Source organism: Muscardinus avellanarius, assembly GCF_963383645.1.
Source record: "Muscardinus avellanarius genome assembly, chromosome: 10".
Lineage (NCBI taxonomy): Eukaryota > Metazoa > Chordata > Mammalia > Rodentia > Gliridae > Muscardinus > Muscardinus avellanarius.
This window is the reverse complement of record NC_137796.1, coordinates 18,069,258-18,082,887: the sequence shown is the minus strand read 5'-3', so window position 1 is coordinate 18,082,887 and position 13,630 is coordinate 18,069,258. Positions and strand designations below refer to the sequence as shown.

The following is a 13,630-nucleotide window of genomic DNA, read 5'->3' as shown; positions in this document are numbered from 1 at the left end:
GTTGGGGAGGGGGACACATTCTGATATCACCTTAAATTTTATGGGAATGAGAAGGTGAGCTGGCCACACTTTTGGGCTCTTACACCTTACCAGGATCACATTACATGTATTAATTGGTGGCAACCAATCAGCCCTCTGAGGCAGAGGGCTGCAAAGATGGAGGGTGGGTTCCAAGGTCTGCTTGCGGACCCTCAAGGTTGAAGACCCTCTGAAGGCAAGACTGCTTATTTTTTTTTAATCCACATAATTCTACTTTCTGCCTTTTATTGCGTGTTGTTGGAGACTGAACCCAAAGGTACTTTACTACCCAAGCTATGTCCCCAGCACTATTAATTAAAAACAAATTTTACGTTGGGCATTGTGGTGCATGTTTGTAATCTCAGTACTTAGGAAGCTGAGACAGGAGGATTGCAGGTTCAACAACCTAAGCCCTCAGCAACTCTGTGAGACCCTCTTTCAAAATGAAAAATAAAAAGCCGGGCATGTTGCCACACACTTGTAATCCCTGCGCTTGGGAGGCTGAGACAGGAGGACCACATAGGTTCGAAGCCAGCCTCAGCTACTTAGTGAGACCCTGTTTCCAAATAAAATATGAAATAGGTCTGGGAGTATAGCTCAGAGGTAGAAAGCCTCTGGGTTCCATCCCTAGTACCACAAAAAGAAAAAAAAGAAAAGGAAAAGAAAATAGAGTGGGGGATGTAGCTCAGAGGTAGAATGCCCTGGGTTCAATCCCCAGTGCGGGGGAAAAAAAAAATCATGGCTCCAAAGTGATATAAACATATATCATGCACACATTACTTGGTATATTTCTCTCCGAGTTTTTTTTCTTTTTTTTTTTTTTGGTGGTACTAAGGATTACATCTAGAGGCATTCTACATCTGAGTTAAACACCCAGCCTGATTTTCTTATTTGGAAACGGGGTGTCACTAAGTTGCCAGGGTTAAGTTGTTGAGGCTGGCCTTGAACCTGCGATTCTTTTTTTTTTTTTTTTTTTTGCGGGTCTGGGGATGGAACCCAGGGGCATTTGACCTCTGAGCTACACCCCCTGCCCTATTTTTTATTCTTTATTTTGAAACCGGGTCTCACTGAGTTGCAGAGGGCTTCACTAAGTAGCTGAGGCTGTCCGCGAACCGTGATCCTCCAGGTCTCAGCCTCCTGAATGCTGGGATTACAAGCGTGCGCCACCACATCCGGCTAACCTGCGATTCTTGATCTTCCTGTCTCAGCCTCCCAAGTGCTGGGATTACAAGCATGTGCCACCACGACTGGCTTTTACTTATTTATATTTTTCGGGAATTAGAGGTTGAACCCAGAGACATTCTACCTCCAAGGTACACCCCATCCCTATTTTTAATTTTTTTTTTGAGTTTTATTGTATTAACAGAAAAAATATTGCATTAACAGATCCGTGTGTGTGTGTGTGTGTGTGTGTGTGTGTGTGTGTGTTTCTGTGGCTCAAACTCCAGGGCTTTGCACATGCTAGGTAAGTGCTTTGCCACTGGGCTACATCCCCAGGCCCTATTTTTTATTTTGAAACAGAGTCGCAGTAAGTTGCTGAGGTTGGCCTTGAACTTGCAGTTCTACTGTCTCAGCCTCCCAAATACTAGGATTATAGGTGTGCACCACCATGCTGGGCTTGTTCCCTGTTTTTTTTTTAAATTGTTGCCGGTCTAGGGATGGAACCCAGGGGCGTTCAACCTCTGAGCTACTCCCCCTGCAATATTTTTTAAAATTTATTTATTTATTTATTTATTTTGGTGGTACTCAGGGGCTTTCTACCTCTGGGCTACACTCCAGGCCTTTTTTTTTTTTTTTTTTGCTGGTCTGGGGGTGGAACCCAGGGGCATTCAATCTCCGGGCTACACCTCCTGCCCTATTTTTTATACTTTATTTTGAAACCGGGTCTCACTGAGTTGCAGAGGACCTCACTAAGTAGCTGAGGCTGTCCGCGAACTGCGATCCTCCGGTCTCAGCCTCCTGAATACTGGGATTACAAGCGTGCACCACCACGCCCATCTCCCAGACCTATTTTGGTATTTTATTTGGAAACAGGGTCTCACTAAGTTGCTGACAGCCTCACTAAATAGCTGAGGCTGGCTTCGAACCTGTGATCCTCCTGTCTCAGGCTCTCAAGCTCAGGGATTACAAGCGTGTGTCACCATGCCAGGCTTTTATTTTTTGTTTTGAAATAGGGTTTCACTAAGTTGCGAAGGGCCTAAGTAGCTGAGGCTGTTCCGAACCATGATCCTCTGGTCTCAGCCTCCAGAATGCTGGGATTACAAGCGTGTGCCACCATGCCGGGCTTTGTTCCCTGTTCTTGATCACTGCTACCTTCTTCTGCTTCTAACCTCATCCCAGTCTCCAATCCAGTGTTCCATCCAGAATTCTGATCATGTAAGCCTCCTGCTCTAAACACTTTCATGGCTCCCTACTTCCCTCAGTATAAAGTCCAGGTGTCTGGCAGTGGCCCACAGCTCTCTGCCCATGCATCCAGCCTCACCTTTGGTTTCTGTTTACTGCAGGTATTTTCTGGTCTCCAGGTCTTTGGAAATTCTCTGACTTGATCCACCCATCTCTTGCTTGTCTCTCCAATTCCTACCCATCATGTGGAGGTCCTGCAGCCAGGGAGTTTTGAACCTTTCCAGAGCTCCTGGTACAGTTCTAATCTCTTTGCAAAATAATTATACATTTGCTGTTATCCTCTTTTCACATCCCTGAAGGGAGACTAACTTATCTCTGCATCCCTAGGTTCAGTATAGGTACAGGCACAGAGCACTGGGCAGGAATGAACTGGTCTGAGACGATGCCTCACATACTCAGGACATTCCTTGCTCCCCTGACCTGGTTGGGCTGCCCTTAGGGCTTCCTGGTAGCTCAGGAATCACTGAGACCTCTGCAAGGAGTTCCTTCTTGCCCCTCTCTCAAGGGCTTTTGTGGGTGATGTGAGATATGCTTGTGCGCCTTAGGAGGTGGCCTTTCTGAGGCCTCCCAAACGGATCTAAGACTCTGAGACAGTGCCTTGGGTTCCTCCAGCAACACTCATCTAGGGATGCTATGCCCTGTGGGCCGTGTCCGGGGCATGGGGGGTGCCGCCCCCGCCTCTCCTAACTCCCTGTCTCGGTGGAGCTCTAAGTAAACAAGTTCAGCATCCCTAAACCCCAAGAGGGGTCGTCTCAGGGGATAGCAGGTCGCTGGGGAGGGACCAGGAGCAAAAAAGGGTTCTCAGGCAGGGTCATGTTTGGGTGGTACGGCTCCCGCTTGCTTTCGTGGCTGTGCACCGGATTGTAGAGGTCAGAGCTGCGAGTGGCTGAAGTTCACTTGGGGATTCCCGCGAAACCTGCTCAACTTTCAGCAAGTCCTGCCCCTGGTCTGTGCAGAGTACTAGAGTACGCATGCTGTACTCGAGGGAGCAGCTGCCCAGGCCAGCTAGTGGGGACAAAGGGGCAGCCACCGAGACGAGGCCCCGCCCTGCAGCGGTGGTTCTGCAGCGACTGCGAGTTCAGACTCTGGACTTCTCTTGCAGCTCGTTTCCTTGGGCTCCACCCCATCCGAATTGGAGCCTGGATCTGAGGGGCCGGCCCCCGCCCTCTTGAGACTCCATCATTGAAGTTGTGACGGGGGACATGAGATTATGAAACAACTCTGCGGGCCCCAGGTGCATTCTCCAATCCCAGCCAGCAGGAGTAACTCAGTGCACCGCCCATCGCCGAACCCTAAGCCCTAGTGCTCGCTTGCCCCTTCCTCGAAGCGACCTCGGCCGAGGAAAGGGGTCTTCTCGAGTCGGCCTTGAGGGGTGCCCTAAGCCACTCGGAGAAGGCTAGCGGCTCTACTCGCCTCTGGCTTCGAAGGAGTCACAGAGGGAACACCGGCCTAACTACAACTCCCGGAGGTAGCCGCGCTTCTCGACGCTCGGCGTTCACGTGACTTCCTCCTCCCTGGCGGAGAGGGAGGCCCGCGATAGGCTGGCGCGGGGGCGGGGCGCGCCGGCTCCGGGCGCCAGTGGCCAATGGGCGGCTCGGCCGGATGGGCGCGCGGCGGGGGGCGGGGCCGGCGCGCGGCGGGGGGCGGGGCCGGCGCGCGGCACGGCGCGGGAGCGCGCCGGCGGCGACAGTGGGGGGGCGGGGAGCCTTGGCCCGGGCGACTGTGGTGGCTTAGGCACCGGCGACTGGCGGCGGTGGCGGCTCCTGGTGCGGCTCGGCGCGCGGCCAGCTTTCTAGTTCGGGACGGAACGCTCGGCGTCGTGGGCCCCGCCCGGAAAGTTTGCAGAGGAGCCACGACCTCCCGGCCGGCGCGGCCCGGCATGAAGCGGCGCTGAGGAGCCGCCGCCGTCGCCGCCGTCGCCGTCGCCGCCGCCTGAGGAGGAGCCGCCGCCACCCGGGCCACGCCGATGACTACTGCAAACTGTGGCGCCCACGACGAGCTCGACTTCAAACTCGTCTTCGGCGAGGACGGGGCGCCGGCGCCGCCGCCCGCGGGCCCGCGGCCTGCAGGTGGGTGCCGGGCGGGCGGGAGCGCCGCCTCCTCGCGTGCCGCCCTCCCCGGGCGCCCGGGCACTGTGTGGGGGAGACGAACTTAAACCGCTGCGGAGGCGGGTGGGTCGCTGCGACGTGGAAGTGGCCGCCTTTGGGCTGGAAGCGAAGCGGTGAGGAACTTGACTCCGGGGCGCCGGCGGGTGGACGCCTGGCTTCGGAGGCCGAGCGAGGGTCCGGGCCGCAGCCCGAGTCGCATCTGCTGGTCCCCGCGCTGCCAGCGTGGTGCAGAGAAAACGGCCCGGAGAAGTGTGTGAGCGTATTTGCTTTTTAATCTATTCTAGTTTTTTTTTTTTTGGGGGGGGGTCTGTATTTGAAAAGTGAACATTTTCGAATCCATTTAAACTCGCGTACGTGCTTCTTTAAACCTCCTTTGCTAGGACAGTAGGGCTTTCAAGTTAACTTCTAAGTGTGCACGTTTGTGGCCCACACTTAATTCGACGTGTAATTATAACGGGACTTTTCTGAAAACTCGGGTTTCCTTGCTTGAGGGAAGTGTTTCAGAAGATTTCTTTTTAAGTGAAATACCATTTTTATTTTTGTAATCCTCGTAGAAAGCTCTGGAAGTTGACTTGTGTGTTTAAGAAAAAACTCCGCTTAGAAGATATTTTAAAGGAGATCGTAAATTAGGAGAGCTGAGCACCATAGTTCTTACAGGTCAGACCAATCAGGAAATAGAAACAGGATGACTGGGGACTTAGAGCTCTCCTGTGACCTGGTTTGGAATACTGTGTGTTCATTAAGTTCAGTTTCCCTATTACATATGCCACCTAACTCAAATAAGGAGATGGACAAGCACGCTTGTAATCCCAGCATTCGGGAGGCTGAGACCAGAGGATCTCGGTTCGCGGCCAGCCTCAGCTACTTAGGCTTTCTGCAACTTAGTGAGACCCTGTTTCAAAATAGAGAATAAGAAATTGGGCAGGGGGTGTAGCTCGGAGGTCAAATGCCTCTGGGTTCCATCCCCAGACCCGCAAAAAAAAAAAAGAGTAATCCTTATTTATTCTTCCCGGGTATTAGGTGAATTACTTAATGTTGTTCATATTGATGTTCAGTAGATTGTTCTCCACATGAGGCATAAGGATTCTCTGGGTGGTTCAGTACTTGTTTTGTCAGTCCTTTCTTCACTTTACATGTTAGATGTCTTTTTCAATGTATCAAGTAATTTATAATAGTTACTGGCTGCCTGTATTTTCATCCCACCAACATCATTTAAGCACCTTTATATTAAAGGCACTGTTACATACTTTGTAGTGTCATGGTTTCTAAAGGAATTTGGGAAATAGTTCGAGGTGACACAACCCAACTAATTGTGCTACTAGGCAGATTAAATTGTGCTGTGTTTTTTATAAAAGAGAGGAAGAAACAGGGACGGGCGGATGTTGGTGGCGCACGCTTTTGATCCCAGCACTGGAGGCTGAGACCAGAGGATTGGGGTTCACAGACAGCATCAGCTACTACTTGTGAGGCCCTTTGCAACTCAGTGAGACCCTGTTTCAAAACAAATAATAAAAAATAGGGCTGAGGGTGTAGCTTGGAGGTAGGATGTCCCTGGGCTCCATACCCTAGTTAAAAAAAAAAGAAAGAAAGAAAAGAATTGATGCTGGGTGTGGTGGCACAGGCTTGTAATCCCAGCATTTGGTAGGCTGAGAGTAGTATTGGGGTTTGCAGACAGCCTCAACTACTTAGGCCCTTTGCAACTCAGTGAGACCTTGTTTCAAAAAATAAAGAATAAAAAATAGGCCTGGGGGTGTCACTCAGAGGTAGAATGATCCTGGGTTCCATCCCCAATACTAAAAAAGAAAGAAAGAGAGAGAAAGGAAGAAAGGAGAGTTGATATTAGACATTTTTGGGCACAAATTTGATTAATTTTTTTCCAGCACTGGGGATTGAACCCAGAGGCATTCTACCTCCAAGCTTCATCCCAACCCTATTTTTTTTTTTTTTTTTTTGGTGGTACTGGGGATGGAACTCAGGGGCATTCTACCTTCGAGATACACCCCAACCCTATTTTTTTATTCTTTATTTTGAAACAGGGTCTCACTGAGTTGCATAGGGCCTCACTAAGTAGCTGAAGCTGTCTGCAAACCTCGACCCTCCTGTCTCAGCATCCCAAATGTGGGATTACAAGTGTGGGCCACCATGCTGGCTTATTCCTTATTTTGAAACAGAGTCTCATTGAGTTCCAAAAGGCCTCACTAAATAGCTAAGGTTGTCCTCAAACTGCACTCCTCCTATCTCAGCCTCTCATTTCAGCCTTCCAGATGCTGGGATTACAAGGGTGCGCCACCATGCGCGGCTCTCCCAGTCCTGTTTTTTACTTTTTATTTTAAGATAGGGGCTAAGTTATGGAAGGTCTCATAAAGTAGCTGGAGCTGGCTGAGAACCTGTTGCAATCCTCCTATCTCAGCCTCCCAAGTACTGGGATTACAAGCCTCTACCACCATGCCTTGTTTTTGAATAACATTTAAAAGCAATGAAATAATTTATGTGTATGTGAGGAGGATTACTGGGTAAGGAAAGCAGGGCATTCTACATCTCAGCCACATCCCCTACCCTATTTTTTTTTTTTCCGGTATTGGAGATGGAACCCAGGGGCATTCTACCTCCAAACTACACTCCCAGCCCGATTTTTTATTTTTTGTTTTGAAACAGGGACTCACTGATTTGCAAAGGGTCTCACTAAGTAGCAGAGACTATTCTCTAACCACAAACCTCCTATCTCAGCTTCCTAAGTACTAGAATTACAAGCGTGTGCCACCACACCTGGTTTATTATTTATTTACTTATGTGGTATTGGGGATGGAACCCAGAGGCTTTCTACCTTTGGACTACACTCTTAGACCTGTCTTATATTTTTTTTGGAAACATGGTCTCACTAACTTGCTGAGAGCCTCACTAAGTAACTGAGGCTAGTTTTGAACCTGCATGATCCTCCTGTCTCATCCTGCCTAGTACTGGGATTACAAGTATGTGCTATCACTCCTGGCTTATTTTTTATTTTGAAGCAGGGTTTTATTAAGTTTCTGAGGGCCTTGCTAAGTTATAGAGGCTATTCTTGAACCTGCAATCCTCCTATTTTAATCTCAAGTACTAGGATTACAGACGTGTTTCAGCACAACTGACTGAGAATAGCTTTATTTTTTTTGTGTGGTGCTGGGGATTGAACCAAGGGACATGGTACCTCCAAGGTATACCCCAGCCCTATATTTTATTTATTTATTTATTTATTTATTTATTTATTTATTTATTGTGGTACTACAGATGGAACCAAGGGGCATTCTACCTCCAAGCTACATCCCAGCCCCATTTTTTATTCTTTATTTTGAAACTGGGTCTTATTGAGTTACAAAGGACCTCACAAAGTAGCTGAGGCTGTCTGCAAACCATGTTCTCCGTTCTCAGCCTCCTGAATGCTGGCTTTACAAATGTGCACCACCATGCTGGGCTTTATTTTTTATTTTGAAAAAGGTCTTACTAAGTTGAGGAGAGTCTCACTGAATTGCTGAGGCTGCAGTCCTTTAATTTTCCCAAGTGCTGGGATTACAAGTGTGTGCTATACTCCTGGATTGAGAGTAGCTTTTTTTTATCTTTGATACTGAGGATTGAACCTAGGGGTGTACTACTACCTTTGAACTACATCCCCAGCCCTATTTTATTTTTAAGTTTGGAACAGGGCCTCATTAAGTTACTGAGGCTGGCCATTACCTGTGATCCTCTTTCTCAGTCTTCTTGGTACTGGGATTATAGGTGTGCACCACCACACTGGCTTTAAAAAAAAAAAAAAAAATATATATATATATATATATATATATATTTTTTTTTTTTTTTTTGGTAGGAGGACTGGGGATAGAACCCAGGGGCATTCTACCTCTGACTGCATTTTTAGCCCTGTTTTTAATTCTTTATTTTCTTTTCTTTTATTTATTTATTTATTTATTATTTTTACTGGAAATGGAACCTGGGGTCTTCTACTTCTAGGCTATACTCCCAGACCTATTTTCTATTTTATTTGGAAACAAGGTCTCACTAAGTTGCTGAAAGCCTCACTGAGTAGCTGAGGCTGGCTTCGAACCTGCATGTTTCACCTATCTCAGTCTCTCAAGTACTAGGATTACAAGTGTGAGCCACCACGCCCGGCTTTTTATTCTTTATTTTGAAACAGGGTCTCACTAAATTGCAGAGTGACTCACTAAATAACTGAAGGAAACTGTCCTTGAACCTGTGATCCTTCTGTCTCAGCCTCCCAAATACTGGGAATACAAGTGTGTACCACCATGCCCAGTTCTTTTTTTTTTTTTTTTTTTTTTTTTGTGGGTCTGGAGATGGAATGCAGGGTCATTCGACCTCTGAGCTACACCCCCTGCCCTATTTTTTATTTTTTATTTTGAAACTGGGTCTCAATGAGTTGCAGAGGGCCTCACTAAGTAGCTGAGGCTGTCCAAGAACCGTGATCCTCCGGTCTCAGCCTCCTGAATACTGGGATTACCCCAGTTCTTAAAAAAGGGTTTTTTTTTTGTTTGTTTGTTTGTTTTTGTTTTGGTGGTACTAAGGGTAGAACCCAGAGGCTTTCTACCTCAAGCTATATTCCCAGACCTATTTTAAATTTTATTTGGAAACAGGGTCTCACTAAGTTGCTGAGAGCCTCACTAAGTAGCTGAGGCTGGCTTCGAACCTGTGCTATCATCCTGTCTCAGCCTCCCAAGTGCTTAAAATAGCTTTTAAAAACTGATTTTTTTTTTTTTTTTTTTGTACTGGGGATTGAACCCAGATACATTCTACCTCCAAGCTACACCCTTCTTTTTTTTTTTTTTTCTTTTTTCTTTTTTCTGCGGGTCTGGGGATGGAACCCCCAGGGCATTCTAACCTCCGGGCTACACCCCCTGCCCTATTTTTTATTCTTTATTTTGAAATAGGGTCTCACTAAGTTGTGGAGGGCCTCACTAAGTAGTTGAGGCTATCCTCGAACCACGATCCTCTGGTCTCAGCCTCCCTAATTCTGGGATTACAAGGTGTGCCACTATACCCAGCTTGCCCAGCTCTTTTTTTTTTTTCCAAATAGGGTCTCTAAACTGGATAGCCTGGATGTAGTAAGCCCCTGGGTTCTACCCCCAGTACCACACAAAAAAAAAAAAAAAAAAAAAAGGATAAAAAATAGGGCTGGGAGTGTCACTTATAGAAAGAATCCCCCTGGATTCCATCCCCAGTACCACACACACACACAAATAAAATAAAATAAGGCAGCCGGGCGTGGTGGCACACGTTTGTAGCATGTTTGTATTCCCAACATTTGGGAGATTGGAACAGGAGGATCCCTGTTCGTGGACAGCCTCAGCTACTTAGGTCTTTGTAACTCAATGAGACCCTGTCTCAAAATAAAGAGTAAAAAATAATAAAAATTTAAAAATATTCTGAATATTTCAAATAAATGAAATCATATAATATGTGACCTTTTGTCTGTGATGTTTTTCTTTCTTTTTTTTTTTTTTAAAACAAACTTTATGTATGTATTTATTTTTGGTGGTACTGGGGGTGGAATCCAGGGGCTTTTCTACCTCCGGGCTACACTCCCAGACCTATTTTATACTTTGTTGGAAACAGGGTCTCACTAAGTTGCTGAGTGCCTAAGTAGCTGAGGCTGGCTTTGAACCTGTGCGATCCTCCTGTCTCAGCCTCCCAAGCGCGGGGATTACAAGCGTGCGCCACCACGCCTGGCTGACTTTTTTCAATTAGCATAATATTTTTATGGTTTCTGCACTTTGTAGCATGTTTAGATATTGTGTTTCTCCCTGTGACTGAGTAGTATTCCATTGTGTAACTACACACACACATGTCACAATTTCTCTCTATCCACTGACAGGCATTTGGACTAATCCCACCTTTTGGCTGTTGTGAATAGTGCTGCTGTGAACACCTAGGCCCTAAATTGTGTGTGTGTGTGTGTGTGTGTGTGTGTGTGTGTGTGTGTGTGTGTGTTACTGGGGATAGAATCCAGGGGCATTCTACCTCAGTGCTACGCCCTCAGCCGTGTGAATTTTTTATTTTGAAACAGGGTCCTGTTATGTTGTTGAGAGTCTCTACATTGCTAAAGCCGAAATGGGCATGGTGGCATATGTTTGGAATTCCAGTACTTGGGAGGCTGAGACGGGGGATCAGTGATTTGAGGACAGCCTCAGCAAGTGGTGAGACTCTCGTCAACCTAGCGAGACCCTATTTTATGGTTTTTTTTTTTTTTTTTTTTGGTGGTACTGGGGGTGGAACCCAAAGGCTTTCTACTTCTGGACTATACTCCCAGACCTTTTTTTTAATACATATTTTATTTGGAAACAGGGTCTCACTAAGTTGCTGAGAGCCTCACTAAGTAGCTGAGGCTGGCTTCGAACCCGTGCGATCCTCCTGTCTCAGCCTTCCAAGTGCGGGGATTACAAAGCGTGCGCCACCACGCCCAGCCTGAGACCCTATTTTAGAATAAAAATAAAATAGCGCTGAAGATGTAGCTCAGAGTACATGTCCCCTAAATTCCATCCTCAGTACCAGTAAAAAACAATCCTCTTGTCTCAGACTCTCAAATGCTGAGAGTACAGGTGTGTGCCACCATGGACAGCTTTTTTAATATTTCTTCTTATTGCCGGGTGTGGTGGCACATGCTTGTAATCCCTGCACTTGGGAGGTTGAGACAGGAGGACCACGCAGGTTTGAAGCCAGCCTCAGCTACTTAGTAAGGCTCTCAGCAACTTAGTGAGACCCTGTTTCAAAAACTAAAAAGGCAGCTGGGTGTGGTGGCGTACCCTTGTAATCCCCAAGCTTGGGAGGTGGAGACAGGAGGATCACGCAGGTTCAAAGCCAGCCTCAGCTACTTAGTGAGGCTCTCAGGAACTTAGTGAGACCCTGTTTCCAAATAAAATATAGCATAGGTCTGGGAGTATAGCCTGGAGGTAGGAAACCTCTGGGTTCTATCCCAAGTACCACCAAAAAATAAAATAAAAAAAAACTAAAAAGGCTAGTGATGGCGCATGCTTGTAATTCCCATGCTTGGGAGGTGGAGACAGGAGGATCGCGCAGGTTTGAAGCCAGCCTCACTGGCTTAAGAGACCCTGTTTCTAAATAAAATATAAAAAATAGGTCTGGGAGTGTAGCCCGGAGGTAGATGGGTTCCATCCCCAGTACCACAAAAACAAAAAACAAAAAACAAAAAAAACTAAAAAGGCTAAAAAATAGGGCTTAGCATGTAGCTTGGAGGTACAATGCCCCTGGGTTCCATCCCCTGTACCTTAAAAAAAAGAAAGAAAGAATAGAAAAATAGGGCTGGAGGCCTACCTCATGGGTAGAATGCCCCTGGGTTCCATTCCCAGTATCATAAAAAAAATAATAATAATAAAAAGTCAGGCATGGTGTACACCTGTAATCTGGGTACTTGGGAGGTTGAGACGGGATGATCCACAGGTTCTCGGGCAGCCTCAGATACTTGTGAGGCCCTCTGCAACTTAGTGAGACCCTGTTTTAAAACAAAGAATAAGCCAGGCATGTAGCTCAGAGGTAGAATTCCCCCGAGTTCTAGCCCCCCAAAATAAATCAATAAATAAGGCTGAGGGTATAACTCAGAGGTAGAATGCACCTAGGTTCAATCTCTTTTACCAAAACAAAAAACCTCAGTAAGTAGATATTTTTTTAGTACTAGGAGTGGACCTGTCATCCTGTCTCAGCCTCCCAAGTACTGGGATTACAAGCGTGCACCACCACTTCCAGCACATTTTTATTTGAAACAGGGTCTTATTAAATTGATGAGATTCGCACTACTTCCAAGTCTGTCCTCGAACTTGAGAGTCCCCTGTTTTATTCTCCCATGTACTAGGATTCCAAGCATGCGCCATTACACCTGGCTTCCTTACTGAGGTGTTTTGAATTTTTTTTCCATTGAAGAAAATTTAAGACCATGGAATATTTACCTTTTTTTTCTTTCTTTTTTTTTTTTTTTTTTTTTTTGTGGTACTGGGGGTGGAACCCAGAGGCTTTCTACCTCTGGACTATACTCCCAGACCTATTTTATACTTTATTTAGAAACAGGGTCTCACTAAGTTGCTGAGAGCCTCACTAAGTAGCTGAGGCTGGCTTCGAACCTGTGCGATCCTCCTGTCTCAGCCTCCCAAGCGCGGGGATTACAAGCGTGCGCCACCACGCCTGGCATTTACCTTTTTTTTTTTTTTTTCTTTAGCTCTCAGTGTTGACTCTGGATTTTCCTATTTAAAAAATGAGTCAGCCAGGCATGGTGCATGCCTGTAATACCAGTACTAAGGATCTCAGGTTCAGAGCCAGGTTCAAATTTAGTGAGGCTCTTCACAGCAACTTTTGTGAGATTCTGTTTCCAAATAAAAAATAAAATAGGGCTGGGGTATAGCTCAGATGTGGAATTCCTCTGCTTTTAATCTGCAGCACCAGTGGAAAAAAAAATAAAGAGTCCAACTATTTTGTTAGATTTTCTTTTTCTTAGTACCTAGCTTCAGATCAATGCCATACCTCTAGTAAATAGGGATTCATCACAAAGGGCAGCTTCTAAGCTGGGCATGGTGTCCTAGTACTTGGAAGGCTAAAACAGGAGGATCGCACATGTTCAAAGCCAGCCTCAGCTACTTAGTGAGGCTCTTAGCAACTTAGTGAGACCCTGTTTCCAAATAAAGTTATAAAATAGGTCAGGGCTATTCCCCCGAGGTAGAGGCCCCTGAGTTCCATCCCCAGGACCACAAAACAAAACAAAAACAAAGGATAGCTGAGACAGGAGGATTATAGTTCGTATACAGCCTCAGCTACTTAGTGAAGCCCTCTGAGTTAACAGTGCTATCCCTATTTTCTATATTTTATTTTGAAATAGTGTCTTCCTATATTGCTGAGACTGGCCTCAAACCTGTGATCCTCCTGTCTCAGTCTCCCAAGTACTAGGAGTACTGGTGTAGGAAGCACACCTAGTTATTTATTTTTTTTGGTACTGGGGGTTGAACCCAGGGGCATTCTACCTCCAAGCTACACCCCCAGCCATTTTTTTTCAGTACTGGGGATGAAACCTAGGGGCATTCTACCTTCGAGCATTCTACTACCGAGCTACACTC

General features: G+C 46.4%; 1 protein-coding gene across 2 annotated transcripts in view; it reads left to right on the top strand.

Moving 5' to 3' along the window:
• Positions 1 to 4,387: 4,387 nt before the first annotated feature.
• NFATC3 (nuclear factor of activated T cells 3) overlaps positions 4,388 to 13,630 on the top strand; it is a gene marked incomplete at both ends in the record, with an annotated part of 110,127 nt that continues 100,884 nt past the window's right edge. For both annotated transcript variants that reach the window (XM_080704488.1, XM_080704489.1), the window contains one exon: positions 4,388 to 4,490. In XM_080704488.1, the coding sequence (XP_080560614.1) occupies positions 4,388 to 4,490 (103 nt within the window). The remainder of the gene's footprint in view (positions 4,491 to 13,630) is intronic.